This window comes from Schistocerca cancellata, chromosome 8 (assembly GCF_023864275.1).
Source record: "Schistocerca cancellata isolate TAMUIC-IGC-003103 chromosome 8, iqSchCanc2.1, whole genome shotgun sequence".
NCBI lineage: Eukaryota > Metazoa > Arthropoda > Insecta > Orthoptera > Acrididae > Schistocerca > Schistocerca cancellata.
This window is the reverse complement of record NC_064633.1, coordinates 82,811,192-82,830,847: the sequence shown is the minus strand read 5'-3', so window position 1 is coordinate 82,830,847 and position 19,656 is coordinate 82,811,192. Positions and strand designations below refer to the sequence as shown.

Here is a 19,656-nt window from a genome sequence, read left to right as displayed (position 1 = left end):
GAACAGAAAAATTTGATGGCTTTCACTGCTCAGTTCCTCTAGACACAGTTAATGAGTAGAATCTAGCATTTAGTAGACGTTTTGCGTCAATTTAATCATGTTCTATATATCAGTTATTTCGATCTACAAATCTGCGTGACAGAATAACAACGATTTAGGAGTACACTTCTACCTACGTCTCTGTTAACAAGAAGAATAAGTACAAACGATTTAATTTTATAAATTTATTTATTGAAACTTACTTTATAATAAATTACATCAGCCATTCAGTAGTTTCTGAAGTTACATATGGTTTAAAACCTTCTTCACTTATAGATACATCTATGAACTTTTTCTACCGAAAGTACGGATCTGGTAGCTCTCTGCTTCCTTAGACTTCTGGTATTGACGCTGGTTTTGTAATCAGTTACCCAATACATTCAGAAGTTCCTGAAATAACATACAACATGTAACTTATTTCTCTCACAGACTCATCTATGAGCTCTTCCTACCGAAAGTATTGCTCTGGCAGCTCTCTGCTCCCGTAGACTTCTGCTATGAAGCCGGCCGATTCCTTGGGCGTTCTCGTTAGGTTTGGGCTGCTGAAATCCACCTCGTACAGACCAAACTTTGCCCTGTGTAAAATTTTATTACATTAGGTGAGATGCGTTGCTGATACTTGACACACAGACACACACACACACACACACACACACACACACACACACACACACAGATCATCAACCATACAGTTGGTACATAAAGCTATGTACATATACTATATGCATCCCTTATAAAATCATTCTAGTTGCTGGCTGACAGCACTTTTTTATTGTACAATATGTTAACATTTCATTTCCTTCTGTTTACGAAACGAGGGCGAGACAATGACTATTTAAATCATCTGTGTCTGGGTCTATGTTTATGTCAATCTTTAACGTTTTTTCATCAACGTATTTTCTACAGGATCAATACGTACAGAGTTGATGGATATATGTTTTTGTAAAAGGCTATTTCAGTTTTACATTCTGTTATGCATGAATGTGAGGTTACGGTGGAGTCCTCAACATACATACATACACACACCTGTGGATGTCAGAATCATTAACAATGCACTCGTTTGAGGTTACAGCAGAGCCTTCAACACAGGTGGCGGCACCCCTGTCGATGTCACAATGTCAACATTGATTGACCTACCTTTGCCAGATCGCACCCCATGTACTCACATACATTTAGTGAAAAAGGTATTGTGCAATGGGTAATTAACGACACGGGATGGCGTTAGCAAACGTGAGACCTGCGTGCTGTAACACAGACAAGATAAAAAACACAGTGTTCATCTAATTACGAAATGAAGCAGTGGTCTTTTTTATCTCAGTTTATTACAATATTCCCTGTTGACATACACAAATAAATTATTACTGGATTACCAATGCAGAGAATGAGGAAACTATCAACTGTTAACATAGCAGCAACAGCAGCAGCAGCACTCCGTCTTCAGGCCACAAGACTCAGTTTCTATAGTTTCTAACTCACAATTCAACAAGAACTGATATTTTGATCAGACAGAATGGGCATATTATAAGCGAGACTGAACAGTTCAAGTTCCTCAGCGTTCGCATAGATAGTAAGCTATTGTGGAAAGCCCATGTTCAGAAACTAAATGCTGCTTTATTTACCATTAGAACAGTATCTGAAATAAGTGACAGTTCAACACGAAAAGTAGTCTACTTCGCATGTCCGACCGCCGTCTCATCCTCAGCTGAGGATGCGGATAGGAGGGGCGTGTGGTCAGCACACCGCTCTGCCGGTCGTTATGATGGTATTCTTGACCGGAGCCGCTACTGTTCGGTCGAGTAGCTCCTCAGTTGGCATCACGAGGCTGAGTGCACTCCGAATAATGGCAACAGTGCATGGCGGCCCATATGGTCATCCATACAAGTGCCAGCCACACGCAATAGCGCTTAACTTCGGTGATCCGACGGGAAACGATGTATCCACGGTCGTGAAGCTGTTGCCTAACTGTTAACATGGATCATTATAAATATAACACGTGAATACCTTGGCAAAGATTCGGTAATTCAGATGAATGGGACGAAGCTAGAATCTACACATGACTTTTCAACATTTATGTCTGTGGTGATTGCACAGTGGTTGCCTGTATTGTCCAAGAGAATGAAATTATTACACACACAACTATCATTTCAGACTGAATCGTAATGAGGTTGCGGAACTCACGAAAGTATTGGGTTCTGAAATATGCCTTGCCGTAAGAATAAGCCGATAAATGCGTGTGAATTGTAGCGCCCTCCTCGCCAAAGCTGCAAGCTCTCAGCAGACTCAGTGAAGTTGAAGTGATCTGCTGCAGACTGTGACAAATCAGCTGAAATTCCTAAGCCTAGTGTTGTCCTTAAAGAACCAAAGTGAAGTTTTCCCTCTGTCGATAACTATGACGAAGTGTCGTGTGCTCTCTCCTGAGGACTGTGCAGAAGTCTACTGTTCTCTGTGGCCTGTCTCTTTTTTTATGCAAGTGTACAGAATTTCAGAGGACCAGTGGCAGAAGCTTTGCAAAGTGTTGGCCAATCAGCAAGTGTCGCCTCCACGCTATAGATTTATAATGTTTACCAGTCGCTACACAACCTGGCTTTGAACTCTCAAATAATTGTGCGTTTCTCTCACACTCTCCAGTCTGTTCGATACTCTTGCCAATGCCTTTTTCTCCACTTATACACTTCTCGAAAACTTTCGACTCGGTTTGTCCCGCAATGCAATTTGTTTAGATTAACCAGTGAGGAGGCCTCTTCCAATTTTATAAGACAAGGGTCATCCACCTCACCTAAGGTGGTAACAGAGAGGTGGCCAAAGGAGATCAGAATTTACATTCGCAAAGTAGGCCAGCCGTATCTGACGGTATGGAAAGATGTTTCCTATCTCTGCCCTCCACATAGAGTTCCTGGAAAGTGGAGCCTTTGAAATCTGTGTGCCCCAGACGCTCTGGTTCGTAAAACTCGTGACTTTCTTCTCAGGTGTTCGTCACGCCACGTTAAGTATTTCTATGACGGCGACATAGGACCCACGTCGCACAGAGCGCAAAGTACTGTGTGACACCGGCAGCAAGACGTGTCGTCGTCGCCAGCCGAGGCGAGCAGTGGGCGAGGCCCAGCGTCCCGTACGTGCTTCCTCACAGCCGCTGCGGTCTACACAGGCCACTGAAGAGGCAGCCGTCAGCCCCTAGGCGGTCCTTCCAACACTGGCCTGGACATCCAGTTTGGCTAATCATGCACTGAATTGAACTACTGAAAAATTCATGCGAAACCACCACAAAAAAAGAATTAGCAGGGTTTATTTGGCAATCAGACGTTATTCATTACAGCTGTTAATTATTTTAATGAAAAGACGGGAATTAAACTCAGATACAAGGGCTATCTAGAAAGTAAGAGACGTTTTGAAATAAAAAAGTTAACCATCCTGAAGAATGAAATTTTACTATACACATTTTAAAGGTACACTCTTCAGCAATTTTTCTACATAATCGCCTTCCAAATTGAGGCGCTTAGCATATCTTGGCAGAAATTTTTCAATACCATCTCTGTGGAAATCTGGCTCCTCCGATTGCTACCACGTCATGCAGTTCGGCGTCAGTATCGAAGTGTTGTGTGGCGAGCAACACCTCGATTGCTTGGAAACAGTCGTAGTCGCTCAGTGGCAAATCCGGGCTGTGTGCTGGATCATCAAACACCTCCCATCCAAAATCCTGACAGAGCAATCGGGTACTTTTGCGCTAAGCCGCACGGGGTAGCCGCGCTGTCTCAGGCGCCTTGTCACGGTTCTCACGGCTTCCCCGTGGGAGGTTCGAATCCTCTCTCGGGCATGGGTGTGTGTGTGTGTTGTCCTTAGCGTAAGTTAGTTTAAATTAGGTTAAGTAGCGTGCAAGCCTAGGGACCGGTGACCCCAGCCGTTTGATCCCATAGGAACTTCCCACAAATTTCCTTCCCTTTTACACTAAGTTTTCCCGTGCACTTATTTTGTATCGACCGCCTGAACTTTGTCAGTGTTTGAATGAAAATATCCCTCTCAATTAACTGTTCGGCCACATTGAAGGAAATCAAGGAGAATCACTACGACAGAGTCCCAAAACACAGTAGCCTTGATTTTTCTTGTTAATAGCGTTTGCAAGCTCTTCCTTAGTTTTTTGAAGAATTTGTGTGTCCCCATTCCATCGATTGCCTTTTTGTTACGCAATTGATATGCTTCACCCAAGTCTCGTCCCCAGCTACTGTGCTATCGATAGTCTTATTACTGTCTTCCTCGCAGTCTTCGAGGAAGGTCAGTGCTGCAGCCAGTCTCAGTCCTCTGTGGCCTCGGCAACCTACCTAAATTAAAAATTGCAGTAACCACGCTTCTCTGCCACAGTTTCATGCACTGAACTCCACAAAATTTGGGAAAAATGTTGCGAAAGTTCTATAACCGTGCAACGACGATTTTTCACGAATTTTGTGATGATTTTCATCACCAGTTTGTCAGCGACAGGGTTAGGCCTACCACTGCGACCTTCATCGTGGACACTGGTACGGCCATTTTTAAACTCAGTGTACCATTGCCTCACTCCGCTTTCACTCGTTATTCCTTTTCCGTACCCATAACGAAGGTCGCGATAAATTTCAAGTGGTCTGCAGTTTTTGCCGACGAAAACCTTATCACAGAACACACGTCACAATTGGCGGGATTTTCTATTACAGCACACATTTTAGCATGACACAGAAAGCAAAATAGAACACACAGGCCAAACGTTACCACCACTGGATACGTACTGAGTTTAGGAACGTTATGGAACCAAGATGGTGGCTGTAGCTCCAACCACCGTCACGACAGAACAAAACGTCTGTTACCTTCAGGATAGCCCTCGTAGTACTGATTATCAGTCAAATTATGACTGTCATTGTCATATGAGACGCACCAGTCCGGCAATAGACTGCCACGTGTCATTTGCTGTCAATCTTTGAACCAGTTTAATGTTTTGTTTAGTTCTAAGTGAACATTAATACATTTATTTTTGATACTTCTTTCTGATAGCTGCGCACTGTCCAAAATTACAGTTGATGCTTTCCAAGGAGATAATGTCTTAAGAGAACACCGATGACCCATGCTAACCTCGCCTGGAGCACGGTAGAAATTACTCCAGTGTCCGTCAAATATTCTCCATTCTGCTTCTATGAAGAGATGAACGGTCTAATAGCAGACCTGTGCATCTATCCAGAAAGGGAGGATTTGCATCACCAAGTGTCTGTGCGGTACGTGATGCTGTTTGAAATCTGACACCGCTCATAAATTTTAGGGTATGGTGGGTGACAAATGCAGGTTTCGGCTAGCATAATCAGTGAATCAGAGATTTATACCAGTGACACTTTGTTTCCGGTTGCCCACTATGCTTCGACTAAGCTAAACTAGTTCGTAGAATTCTCACAGAAATGCACACGAGTAATACAAAACGGAAACCTGAGTGTGGAGCGTAATGGTTACACACTGAACTGGGTGATCCAATCCCCACTTGGCCATCCAGGTTTAGCTATACCCACGGTTTCCCTAAATCGCTGCAGGCAAATGCAAGAATGTTCAGATAAATGGGATTGCAGCAGGGTGACGTCTTCGGCAACCACTGACGTTTCGATAGGTGCACCTACTGTAGTTTCTGAGGCACAATGCAACAACAGAGCACTGTGCAAGGGAATTGCACTTGACATGCTGAACAACTCTCACACACACACACACACACACACTAAACAGTTTCGTCACGATGCAACAAAAATGACCAATGTCACAAGTGAATGTCATAGTGAATATTAGTAACCAATGGGTGACGTAGCATTAATGCATTAATTTCGTCCTTCTGTTGTTTGTCCAGAGAGAGTGCGTCCCCACCGGTTTCAGTCCCATTCGGAAGACATCGTTATTTCCTTTTTTTATTAGAGTGGAACTGCTGGAACTGCTAGCTGCGTAAGATAAAAAGGCTGCGGACTTTGGTACCGCCTCGTTATGGTCATCACTGTCCCGATTGATGGTTAGTCTATACTGCAAGGCACGTCTTTCACTACAACTGACAGACAGTGACTTGGAGGTGGGCAAACTCAGACGACAAACTTTCAGGGTGTGAGATGACATGGGCCCTACGAGGCAAGGAACGAAATACCCATCACGCTGACACGGATGTTGAAGACTATCAACCGGAAGATACAAATCAGTGTGAGTTGGCTTCCTATACACGGCACGTCCCGAGGTGACATCAACCTCCCTAAACATCAAGGAAGGCTACGTTTCTTGACAGTAATAAATACTTGACTCTATTACGTTTGAAGAAACTATCAGAAAAATATAGAAATCCTAATGTTTTAGGACCAAACCATACTGTCCCTTAAATAAAGCATTCTCAAATGTGATCTTATGTCTTCGATTTATTAATTTTGTCATTTTAGAGTTAGGCACAATATTCCTATGATGAGAGGAGGACAGAAATGTGATCACACGTGCCACTTCTCTCGTCACTTCCCACAGGGCATTATTTAATGTGTAGACAGTTATATTTCTCAAAGAGGACTGCTTTTTCCTACAATTCAGATGGTCCCACCAACACACTAAAAATACCAAGTGCTATCTGTGGCTGTATGCTGAAGTTGTAAACAGAAAGATATTCCTTACTATTTGTTCCCAAATTAGTGAAAGAAGTACTTCATTACAATTGTATAACTTTCCATAACAGTAAATGTTTTGGCGTTTCAGAGCACCGATCAATCCGACCTTATTAGAGGACAGTGTCTGATGAACAAAGATTTCCAGGATTACTCACCTGGTTCCCAAACTCCATTCCACGTTGTCCATAAGAGTCCACGTCGTGTACCCAATCACTGGAACTCCGTCAACGTTCACTGCTTCCAGAAGAGCTCCCAAGAAACCCTACAGGTAAAAAATACAGTTCTTGTAACTGAAACGAGCTCGCAGACGTCAAAACCAAAGTCGGACTGCAACACAGGGGAGTGAGTGTTACGTACGATATAGTAGTCGATCCTGTCAGTGTCGTTCCGTCCTCCTGAATTCCTCAGACCATTCTCTGTTACAAATATCGGATATCCAGGATATTCGTTAGCAATCCAGTTCAGTAAACTTCGGAATCCCCAAGGAACTGCCTGAAAGAAAAGGAAGACGTTTCTTGTATTTATCACTTTTCCAGTAATACTTTCTTTTTAAGAGAGGTAGGAATGTAATGAAAATTCACTCTTTCATCAGCTTAATTCATAGGCTATGTCCCCAGCGCTCGCTCTGTTCGTAGCGTTCTCTCTCCCTCTCTTTCTTTATGCCTAGATCTCTCTCTCTCTCTCTCTCTCTCTCTCTCTCTCTCTCTCACACACACACACACACACACACACACACACACACCCACACACACACACACACTCACACTCACACAAAAGCCTCCCCATAAATCCAAGGCAAACTTAAAATCATCATCCACGGTCGTTCGTTTCTAGGTATCCGCCGATTCATATGACTTTCCACATCCATAGACAATAGCAAACATTTGGAAAAATCCTCGAACACCGGCAATGGCTTTTAGTTTGTCAGATCTCAGAAGACAAAACGCCTTGGCGTGCAACAAAAACTAGGGCTGAATGCAGCCAATTTTTAGAGCTCCTTCGCCGACCGTTGGTGGCCGAGCGGTTCTAGGCGCTTCAGTCTGGATCAACGCGACCGCTACGGTCGCAGGTTCGAATCCTGCCTCGGGCATGGATGTGTGTGATGTCCTTAGGATAGTTAGGTTTAAGCAGTTCTCAGTTCTAGGGGACTGATGACCTGAGATGTTAAGTCCCATAGCGCTCAGAGCCATATTTTTTTTTTAGAGCTCCTTCCCTCACTCGGTAGAAACGGGATCCTTGTACATGAAATGTCTTCGCAGTTGCGAATACGAGCAACTATCAGTTGCGCGAGGGAATGAATGACGACCGTGAAAATTTGTACCGGACCGGAACACAAAACCGGATTTCCCACCCTAGGCGTGCGGTCGCCTTAAGCGCTTTGGCTACCCGCGCTCGACTCACGGCCAGACCCAAACTTCCATACGTCGTCATTCCTGTGTCACAACTTGCACTCTGGCACGCATTATGTGGTTCTCGAGCAGGACAGGCATTTCAATTGAAAGTCGTTGCCTGGTGTGGCCGGATAAATATGATATTACAATGCCTGTTTTTGTTAAGAACGATCCAATGTTTCTTCGGACACGCATGCACGCATGCACGCATACATGTTCGGAGAACACCCACTGCGGCGACTGTAGCCGTTATGAAATACATGAAATGTACCCTACTGGCCATTAAAACCACGAAGATGACGTGCTACAGACGCGAAATTTAACCGACAGGAAGAAGATGCTGTGATATGCAAATGATTAGCTTTTCAGAGTATTCACACTAGGTTGGCGCCGGTGGCGACACCTACAATGTGCTGACATGAGGAAAGTTTCCAACCGATTTCTCATACACGAACAGCAGTTGACCGGCTTTGCCAGGTGAAACGTTGTTGTGATGCCTCGTGTAAAGAGGAGAAATGCGTACCATCACGTTTCCGACTTTCATAAAGGTCGGATTGTAGCCTATCGCGATTGCTGTTTATCGTATCGCGACATTGCTGCTCGGGTGGGTCGAGATTGCTAGCAGAATATGGAATTGGTGGGTTCAGGAGGGTAATACGGAACGCCATGCTGTATCCCAACGGCGTCGTATCACTAACAGTCGAGATGACAGGCATCTTATCCGCATGGTAGTAACGGATCGTGCAGCCATGTATCCGTCCCTGAGTCAACAGACTGGGACGTTTGCAAGACAGCAACCATCTGCACGACCAGTTCGAGACGACGTTTGCAGCAGCATGGACTATCAGCTCGGAGACCATGACTGCGGTTACCCTTGACGCTGCATCACGGACAGGAGCGCCTGCGATGGTGTACTCAACGACGAACCTGGGTGCACGAATGGCAAAACGTCATTTTTTCGGATGAATCCAGATTCTGTTTACGGAATCATGATGATCGCATCCGTGTTTGGCGACATTGCGGTGAACGCACATTGGAAGCGTGTATTCGTCATCGCCATACTGGCGTATCAGCCGGCGTAATGGTAAGGGGTGCCATTGGTTTCACATATCGGTCACCTCTTGTTCGCATTGACGGCACTTTGAACAGTGAACGTTACATTTCAGATGTGTTACGACCCGTGGCTCTACCCTTCTTTCGATCCCTCCAAAACCGTACATTTGAGCAGGATAATGCCCTATCGCATGTTACAGGTCCTGAACGGGCCTGTCTGGATACAGAAAATGTTCGACTGCTGCCCTGGCCAGCGCTTTCTCCAGATCTCTCACCAATTGAAAACGTCCCGTCAATGGTGGCGAGCAACTGGCTCGTCACAATACTCTTGATGAACTGTGGTATCGTGTTGAAGCTGCATGGGCAGCTGTACCTGTACACGCCATCCAAGCTCTGTTTGACTAAATACCCAGGCGTATCAAGGCCGTTATTACGGCCAGAGGTGGTTGTTCTCGGTACTGATTTCTCAGGATCTACACACCCAAATTGCGTGAAAATATAATCACATGCCAGTTCTAGTATAATATATTTGCCCAATGAATACCCGTTTATCATCTGCATTTCTTCTTGGTGTAGCAATTTTAATGGCCACTAGTGTATTCTCAGTTGCGAGTAAGAACAACTATCAGCTGGTGCATCCATGCATGCACGTTCGAAGGAATATTGCGTCGTTCTTCTTAACAACACAGGCACGGCAATATCATATTTATCCACTCATACCAGGCAGCAACTTCTAATTAAAATGTCCTCCCTTGCACGGGAATTACGTACTGTGCGTACGAGTGCAGGCTGCGACATATGAACGACGACATATGGAACTCTAGGCCTGGCCAACAGTCTTTCACGGGTATCCAAAGCGGTTAAGGCGGCCACTCGCGTAAAGCGGCAAACCCAGGTTCGAGTCCCGGTGTGGCACAAATTTTCACTTTCGTCATTTCCCTTATACATCTCACGGATGCTCGTACTCGCAACTGCAAAGACGTTTCATACCGGCTGTTGTCGCTGCAGTGTCTATTCCTTACAACACAGGCACTGGAATGTGGAATCCTTAGGTGAACTTTGCTGTCCGTCTAGTAAGACCGTTTTTCGCAGGAACAGGGTAGACGTATGAAGTTGAAATTTATGACGAAGTTAACGTCTAACGGGCCCATGACGATTAAAATATTTAATCATCTAAATCAATGCAGCCTAAAGATACGGAAATTTATGTCACATATTTCGATACTCGCAAACTCACTCAGCAAAACCTATAGGGTAATTTTCGTAGACCTACAATCGTGAAATGTGGCAGGAAGCAATGTTTCGCAGTAAAAGGAAAGGAAAAATAATAAAATTGTTAATTTGTAATAATATAAAATAAAAATATTTTTTTTATTTGTGTTGTCTCCCTCTGTCTGTGTTCGTCTGTTTAGAACACTTTTCTCAGGAATGCAGAGGGGTATAAAGTCGAAATTCATGTCTACGGTCTACGATCCGTTGGCATTGTAAAAGGTTTAAGCTTCTAGGTCAATGCAATCAAAAGATACGGTGGTTTACGTCATAAATTTTGACAGTCGCAAATTCACACTTCAAAACCTATAGATGAACGTATTCAAGTATTCTTTATTTTGTGGTCTCAGTACTTTGCCACTTCCCAACAGTGCCCTACCGCTTCAGGTACATGTAGAAATTCTACGTGTTCTTTTTGAAGGACTAAGGTCTACAAACTGAATAATAAACTGCATCGATGTTCTGTTCGTTTGCACGTTCAGATGAAATATGACTTCTGGACACTGCGCCAAACTTACAAAAAATGGCTCTGAGCACTATGGGACTTACCCTACAACTTAGAACTACTAAAACCTAACTAACCTAAGGACATCACACACATCCATGCCCGAGGCAGGATTCGAACCTGCGACCATAGCGGCCGCGCGGTTCCAGACTGTAGCGCCAATCTTACATCGTCTGGTAAAAACAGGAGTAAACACTCCCAAATCTGGTATTCTGCGGTTAGGAAATCGTCTGTCGTATTCTCTACAAGTAGACACAGCGTTTCCATTACAAAACCTATACAAAAATAACATATTCGGATACTCATAATTTGTAACTGCATTAGACGTTCTTGAACGAATTAATTTATATCACCGTCTCCTAAAATATCTATTACCCCTCCTGAAAAGTCGTATATGGTTTAACTACTTTGTGTGCATGCAGTATGTATCGTCTTTCCATTAACATTTTTGCTTTTAATTTAATTTCACTGTAATAATTAGCATAGCATTGATTGTGAAAAACTATCATTCTCTCCAGTCCTGTTACTTACCATGTTGTCATTTTCTAATAGCATTATTTTCCTCTGCACTTATTACTTTCATATGCTCGTATTAGCAACTTTTATCTACGAGTGCATATTAAAGTATCGTAGCACAAGCATACTGCAGTTTGCGTATGCCCACACTGTAGCATGTTTACAAGCACGAAATTGTACTACATATCTGTTACATATTGGTACTGTAAAATAAATGTTAACACCAGTTTTAAATGTTACACTGATAACAGTATTCCCGAGTAAATAATGCCTTCCAGTTCAATGCATTTTTGGCAATACAAGTTGTTGAGGGAAGAGCGTTTGAAGTACACTCCTGGAAATTGAAATAAGAACACCGTGAATTCATTGTCCCAGGAAGGGGAAACTTTATTGACACATTCCTGGGGTCAGATACATCACATGATCACACTGACAGAACCACAGGCACATAGACACAGGCAACAGAGCATGCACAATGTCGGCACTAGTACAGTGTATATCCACCTTTCGCAGCAATGCAGGCTGCTATTCTCCCATGGAGACGATCGTAGAGATGCTGGATGTAGTCCTGTGGAACGGCTTGCCATGACATTTCCACCTGGCGCCTCAGTTGGACCAGCGTTCGTGCTGGACGTGCAGACCGCGTGAGACGACGCTTCATCCAGTCCCAAACATGCTCAATGGGGGACAGATCCGGAGATCTTGCTGGCCAGGGTAGTTGACTTACACCTTCTAGAGCACGTTGGGTGGCACGGGATACATGCGGACGTGCATTGTCCTGTTGGAACAGCAAGTTCCCTTGCCGGTCTAGGAATGGTAGAACGATGGGTTCGATGACGGTTTGGATGTACCGTGCACTATTCAGTGTCCCCTCGACGATCACCAGTGGTGTACGGCCAGTGTAGGAGATCGCTCCCCACACCATGATGCCGGGTGTTGGCCCTGTGTGCCTCGGTCGTATGCAGACCTGATTGTGGCGCTCACCTGCACGGCGCCAAACACGCATACGACCATCATTGGCACCAAGGCAGAAGCGACTCTCATCGCTGAAGACGACACGTCCCTATTCGTCCCTCCATTCACGCCTGTCGCGACACCACTGGAGGCGGGCTGCACGATGTTGGGGCGTGAGCGGAAGACGGCCTAACGGTGTGCGGGACCGTAGCCCAGCGAATGGTCCTCGCCGATACCCCAGGAGCAACAGTGTCCCTAATTTGCTGGGAAGTGGCGGTGCGGTCCCCTACGGCACTGCGTAGGATCCTACGGTCTTGGCGTGCATCCGTGCGTCGCTGCGGTCCGGTCCCAGGTCGACGGGCACGTGCACCTTCCGCCGACCACTGGCGACAACATCGATGTACTGTGGAGACCTCACGCCCCACGTGTTGAGCAATTCGGCGGTACGTCCACCCGGCCTCCCGCATGCCCACTATACGCCCTCGCTCAAAGTCCGTCAACTGCACATACGGTTCACGTCCACGCTGTCGCGGCATGCTACCAGTGTTAAAGACTGCGATGGAGCTCCGTATGCCACGGCAAACTGGCTGACACTGACGGCGGCGGTGCACAAATGCTGCGCAGCTAGCGCCATTCGACGGCCACACCGCGGTTCCTGGTGTGTCCGCTGTGCCGTGCGTGTGATCATTGCTTGTACAGCCCTCTCGCAGTGTCCGGAGCAAGTATGGTGGGTCTGACACACCGGTGTCAATGTGTTCTTTTTTCCATTTCCAGGAGTGTATATCATCGCATTCAGTTTGGAATGAACTACGGTGAATTAACTTGGATGCTAAAGGGTGGGAGGATAATGGTTCTCAATGGAACTGAAGGACCATTTGAAAGTTTTGGAGCTGAATGAAACTCATTTGGGTGTGTGCAATAAATCTCTGCTGTCACAGTCCATTGTCTTCTGGTTATGTGTGACATTTTGGTGAACATTTCGGCTGTTTCAGCAAACTCACTGTTGTCACTTTTACACAAATGATGGTAATGGTAACAGCTTACCTCGTTATATGAAGTGATGACGCCGGAATCACGGGCTTTGGAGGGCGATATACCAGTCACTCCAGAAGTCACGAAGTCTGTGGAGTAGTGATTCAGTCCAATAAAGTCTGCTGATCCTGCAAGAGAGTCACACAACTTTATAATGTAACAGGAAGAGACACGAATAAATTACAGATTTACTTCTCTGTTCTCGACACGTATCCAAAGAATGATCCCTCCTTCTGATGTTGATGCAGAACATGCTTTTTACATAGCATGCTATTTACCACTCGATCACTAACAGCTCGAGTGGAGGACTTTTTCCTTATACCGCCAGAGCCTACAGTGTTGCCAGCTTGTGCTGATGGCCTAACTTGCCATTTTGAGGGTGAACAAGCTTTTTGTCACCTTAAGTTGGGCTGTTCCAGTCGGGGGAAACTCAGGCGCCCAAAGGCACAGGTTGGCAGCGGTGGGCAAACAGCTGATGCTTGGGCAGTCAGATAGGCCGTTGGCTCTGTAGAGCACTTAGGAAGCGTGCGAGGGCAGGGGCGGAAAAATGGTTCGCACTTGCGCAGAATGTGTGCAATAGGGCAATAGGGCCCATCTGCTCCTGCCTATGGATGAGATGATGGACGTCCGGGAGCGCCTTGTAGGGCAAAATTGGAACAGAATGTCTCACTCGTGTGAGACAGCGTTATCAGGATCTGATAGAATTTGAAACAGGCGTCATTGTGGGTATCCATTTGGACACTTCAATAGTGGAATATCCAGATTTGTAGGGCATTCGAGTATGACTGTGGCTCACTTTTTGGACTGCATGGGAATATGAGGGCAGGTGCATTCGCCCTCAAGTTTCTAGTCGTCCATGTCTACCCACCACACAGAAGTATCTCCGTCTTGTGCACAAAGCACATTGTAGCCTCTTCCCATCTGTACCTGCTATCCAAGAAAAAGTAATGGAGTTGTTGCAACATTCTGTGTCATTCCATACCATTGGTTGGAGACTAACAGCAGGCAGACGAGACAATTTCCAGCCTGTGCGTAGGCTGCCGTTAACACCACAACTGTATTTGGAGTGACGCTGTGACCAGAGAGCATGGACGGCTGATGAACGGTCTCGCACTTCAGCGATCAGCTGTGGTCCTGCACCACCCTGTATTACTATCATTGGCGAGTATGGGGGCAACGTGAGGAGAGGTCCCAATCTCCAACTGTTTTGTAGAGCCACTGCGGTGTCACCCCTAGTGTCAAGGTACGGCAAGCCATCAAGTCACAACTGGTAGTGGCTGAGGGATTACGAGAACACAATGGTGCGTCGCGGACATCCTCCATCCTCACATGTTTTCTCTCATGTGATAGTATCGTTGTGGCATTTTCAACAGGACGATGTACGTCCACACATGGCACAGGTCTCTATGAACTGTCCGTGCCATGCAGAGATACTTCTGTGACCAGCAAGGTGCCCATATCATTCTCGATAGAACGCGTGTGGGAGCTGCTCGGACGTCTACCATACTCCATCCAGAGTCCTTGTATACAGGATATTAAGGATCACTTGCAACAATAGTGTGCCAATTTGTCTCAAGAGAGAGTATAAAGGCTTTACGACAGCCTTCTCAACCGATTCGGTGCATGCATCCATACCATAGGGGTGCAGCGTCACGCTCATAAGTGTGCTCATACTGCCTACTTGTTTTTGAGTTTCACTCGATTTTGTAGTCACTGAAATAACATGACATGCCTGGTGATTCATCATTTCGTATCCGCCTCCCCTCCCCCTTAAAAATTTATGAAAAGAAATTGTCACCTGCGGTAATTACCATTTAGATTTTTGTTCCTGCAACCACTTAAATCAATATATTTTTGGTCAATTAAATTTGATCTCTCCACAGTAGCATCAAAGCCCTTTTCCTGGATGTAACACTGTTTTATTGCATTGACTGCTTAATCGCTTTTTGTGCTGTACGAGGACTAATTTTAATTAAAATCAAGTCGCCCCTTCGTGACACTGCACTTTTTACTGAATTTGGTGTATAAACGTATTGCACAGATTCCATAGCTGTGTGACGACCTTTGCCAGAATTTTACTATTCCACAGGGATTATTATGCAAAGTGAAGTATTGCTTTTACATAGTTGATTCACGCATAAGGGAGTTGTAACCATGAGTATCGTATGCTAAAAAATATTAGAATGGTACGAATTGTTTCTAACCTACTTTAAATATTCTATTTTTATTGTACAACTCCTAACTGTCAGCTGCTTTTCTACATAGTTGCTTCTACAATCACCATCATCTACAATAAGGCAGTTGTCACATTGAGGAACGTGTTCTTCAGAATCCTCGTTGTAGAATTCTGCCGCCTGTGAACCAGGACATGCTATGACAGTCTCCTTTAACTCGTCTTCGCGTTCCAACCGAGGATCAGAAGCTAGTTTTTCATCTTTGGTAACAGCTGAAAATCGTTGTGTGAGAAATCGTGTCCGTACGGAAGGATGATCAGATTATTCTCAGTTCGGACTGTTAAGCAACGTTTGTGTCGTGCGGCCGTGTGGGGCTTACCGTTAATGCGCACGATTTCGGAATTTATTGCAGTGCCCCTTTCCATAAAATCTACAAGCAGTTCTCCCTCTCAGTCCTAAAAAAAGCTGTCATCAGTATTTGTGCAGCACTCTAAAGGATTTCGTGGCGAGATAGTGTGGCCCCACTCCATAGATTGGTATTTTGTCCCCACGTTGACGTTTGCAACCGATGTTTCACCATCTGACACAGTGTGTCTGGAGAGTTTGTCTCCTTCTGCATCGCACCGCATCAGAAAATTTGATGTGTCTCCCATGCTCCTCGGATTCTGGGCACCATCCACACACTTTAGGACTCATCGTACAAACAATTTTTAATAACCGAGCTTATTAGTCACAATATCGTCCAACGATGTCTCAGGGAAACTATGGGTATGGTCACAGAAATTTGAAGATGAGTTGGTAAAGGAGTGTGTCAAACCATGGTTAGCTCACAGGAGGCAGAATTCTACAATGAGGCCACTGAAAAACTCCTTCCTCGATATGGGAAGTGCCTTAATGAACAAGGTAATTGCCGAGAAAAACAGCTCACAATTGTAGCTTTGTTGTTGTTGTGGTCTTTGGTCCTGAGACTGGTCTGATGCAGCTCTCCATGCTACTCTATCCTGTGCAATCTGCTTCATCTCCCAGTACCTACTGCAGTCTACATCCTTTTGAATCTGCTTAGTGTATTCATCTCTGGTCTCCCTCTACGATTTTTACCCTCCAAGCTGCCCTTGGATACTAAATTGGTGATCCCTTGATGCCTCAGAACATGCCTTACCAACCGATCCCTTCTCCTAGTCAAGTTGTGCCACAAACTCCTCTTCTCCCAATTCTGTTCAATACCTCCTCATTAGTTATGTGATCTTTATGTTGCATATAATGAAATATCTGTCAATGTACTGGCGTTTTTCTTAAATAAATTAACGGAACTTACATTCCGTATAGCCCTAGTAGTAGGCCTGAGACTTTAGAACCTACTGAGGCACTCACCCCTGATGTACTGGACCTCTTCCTGCGTGAAGGACGGCAGCCTGGACCGCGGTCTCCCCTCTGCTGCGCTGTTGGCGTCCACCCTCTCTCTCACCACAGCCGGATAGTCCCCTCCTGCACTGTAGATAGGGTGAGCGTAAATGCCCATCTGCAACACAGAGTAGACCAGCATCCTTCTCTGGCACTCGCTACATTCAGGTTTGGGCAAAATACGAGTAAAACCGGCTCGGAGAATATTTCACTCACCATAACCTCTTTGTTCTCTCCGTCCACAAATGTCGACCTTCGTTCATCGTTTCTTCACAGATACGCGCATTTTTTTCGCTTATAGAACGATTGTCCACATGTGGGGACCTTCCTGTTCTTAATATTAACACTAGAATGCAGCGTCTTGCAAACAGCCATTGCGTGTTCGTTTAGAGTTGGTGGTATGCTGAAAATGGCTTCTTCAACGAACCAGAAAGATTTATAAGTAATTATTATGCCTAAATATTAAACTGAGAATCCGTGTTTTTGTCGAAAGCTCTCCAACTACTCTAGATGGTGAGAATTAGTTCACATCTGCATAAATTTAATTCTTCACTGTGAAATAGCACACTTCCTGCGAGTCCTCGTACATGGACCTTGGTCATACTACAGATAAGAGAAAAAGAAATCAGATGTTCCACAACCAATGATGGAGAAACTCTATAATGAGAACATGGGAGGTGTTCGTCTTTGTGACACATTTCTGTCATATTATAGATGTTACAATCGCACATAAGAATGGCCGGTATGGGTTTTTAGTCATTTTATATACCCTGTGATTGCCAGTTGTCGGGTGATGTACCACAGTTAATCAAATAGCTAAGCAGAAAAGACTGTCCATGACTGACTACAAAACACATGTCGGCAAAGTTAAATTTCATTACAAATATGTCTTGCTAGTTACTGGGAAAAGAGGACATTCTTGTACTGTGCATTTCTCTGACAGTGAAGACGTAAATGATGTAGAAGATCTAAATAGCGGAAAAGAGCCGTTTTGCAACCAGTTACTGAAGTAAGGTTTGAGAAAGCTATGCATCTAACGAAATTTCTACACGCAAAGAGTGTTCCAGAATGTAGGAAACGTAGACAAGACAAGAGCCACGTCCAAAAAATATGAAATTTATATATGTATTGTGGAAAATAATTGTTTTGTAGCTTATACTAAAAAGTAAAGTTTTTTTACTGGCAGTAGCAAGTTATTACTTTCCAGAAACTATTGTATGATTCTAATTTCTTTACATTCATGAAGTTATTTCAGCACATCAACAAAAAAAAAATTGTATTGGAAATCATATAATTCGAAAATGTTAACATTATCAAACCTATTCACTGTGTATATTAGCATATGCAGTTGACTGTTTTAAATGAGATAAATATTTTGCTGTAACAAAAAGAGAAAAAATACAAAGCAGAGGGTAGTGGGTTTTACTGTAAATGAGACTGAAAATCCAAACACGTGGACTTCCATTTATACAGGGTGGTCCTTAACTATATCTTAAAAATGTAAAGGCACGTAGAGGGGATCGAAACAAACGTCGTTTAGGAATGTGTCCCCCCCCCCCCCATGAACCATGGACCTTGCCGTTGGTGGGGAGGCTTGCGTGCCTCAGCGATACAGATAGCCGTACCATAGGTACAACCACAACGTAGGGGTATCTGTTGAGAGGCCAGACAAACGTGTGGTTCCTGAAGAGGGGCAGCAGCCTTTCCAGTAGTTGCAAGGGCAACAGTCTGGATGATTGACTGATCTGGCCTTGTAACAATAACCAAAACGGCCTTGCTGTGCTGGTACTGCGAACGGCTGAAAGCAAGGGGAAACTACGGCCATAATTTTTCCCGAGGGCATGCAGCTTTACTGTATGATTAAATGATGATGGCGTCCTCTTGGGTAAAATATTCCGGAGGTAAAATAGTCCCCCATTCGGATCTCCGGGCGGGGACTACTCAAGAGGATGTCGTTATTAGGAGAAAGAAAACTGGCGTTCTACGGATCGGAGCGTGGAATGTCAGATCCCTTAATCGGGCAGGTAGGTTAGAAAATTTAAAAAGGGAAATGGACAGGTTAAAGTTAGATATAGTGGGAATTAGTGAAGTTCGGTGGCAGGAGGAACAAGATTTCTGGTCAGGTGACTACAGGGTTATAAACACAAAATCAAATAGGGGTAATGCAGGAGTAGGTTTAATAATGAATAGGAAAATAGGAATGCGGGTAAGCTACTACAAACAGCATAGTGAACGCATTATTGTGGCCAAGATAGATACGAAGCCCACACCTACTACAGTAGTACAAGTTTATATGCCAACTAGCTCTGCAGATGACGAAGAAATTGAAGAAATTGTAAGTAGGCTGTTTAGGTTTTCTTATTGGCAACGTTACGTAGCGCTCTGTACGAAAATCACTGGCTGTGCTGTGTGCAGTCTGTGGCTAGTTTGCATTGTTGTCTGCCATTGTAGTGTTGGGCAGCGGCAGCTGGATGTGAACAGCGCGTAGCGTTACGCAGTTGGAGGTGAGCCGCCAGCAGCGGTGGATGTGTGGAAGGTGCAAATTCACTGCCAAAAAGCACTGAGGAACATGTTTCAGACACCAGTGCATTGTTATTACAATTAATGCAACAAATGGGACAAAAGCTTCAAAAGTTAGACACAATGGAACAACACCAGAGACAAACACAGCAACAGTTAGACACAATGGAACAAAA

At 44.6% G+C, this 19,656-nt stretch overlaps 1 protein-coding gene across 1 annotated transcript in view; it reads right to left on the bottom strand.

The window, feature by feature from the left end:
- Nucleotides 1–265: 265 nt before the first annotated feature.
- Nucleotides 266–19,656, bottom strand: part of LOC126095376 (myrosinase 1-like) — a 73,734-nt gene continuing 54,343 nt past the window's right edge. The window contains exons 7-11 of the mRNA XM_049910181.1: nt 16,931–17,078; nt 13,398–13,513; nt 7,023–7,157; nt 6,821–6,927; nt 266–614 (exon numbers count right to left, since the gene is read on the bottom strand). Coding sequence (XP_049766138.1) covers nt 488–614; nt 6,821–6,927; nt 7,023–7,157; nt 13,398–13,513; nt 16,931–17,078 — 633 coding nt within the window. The 3' untranslated portion in view covers nt 266–487. The remainder of the gene's footprint in view (nt 615–6,820; nt 6,928–7,022; nt 7,158–13,397; nt 13,514–16,930; nt 17,079–19,656) is intronic.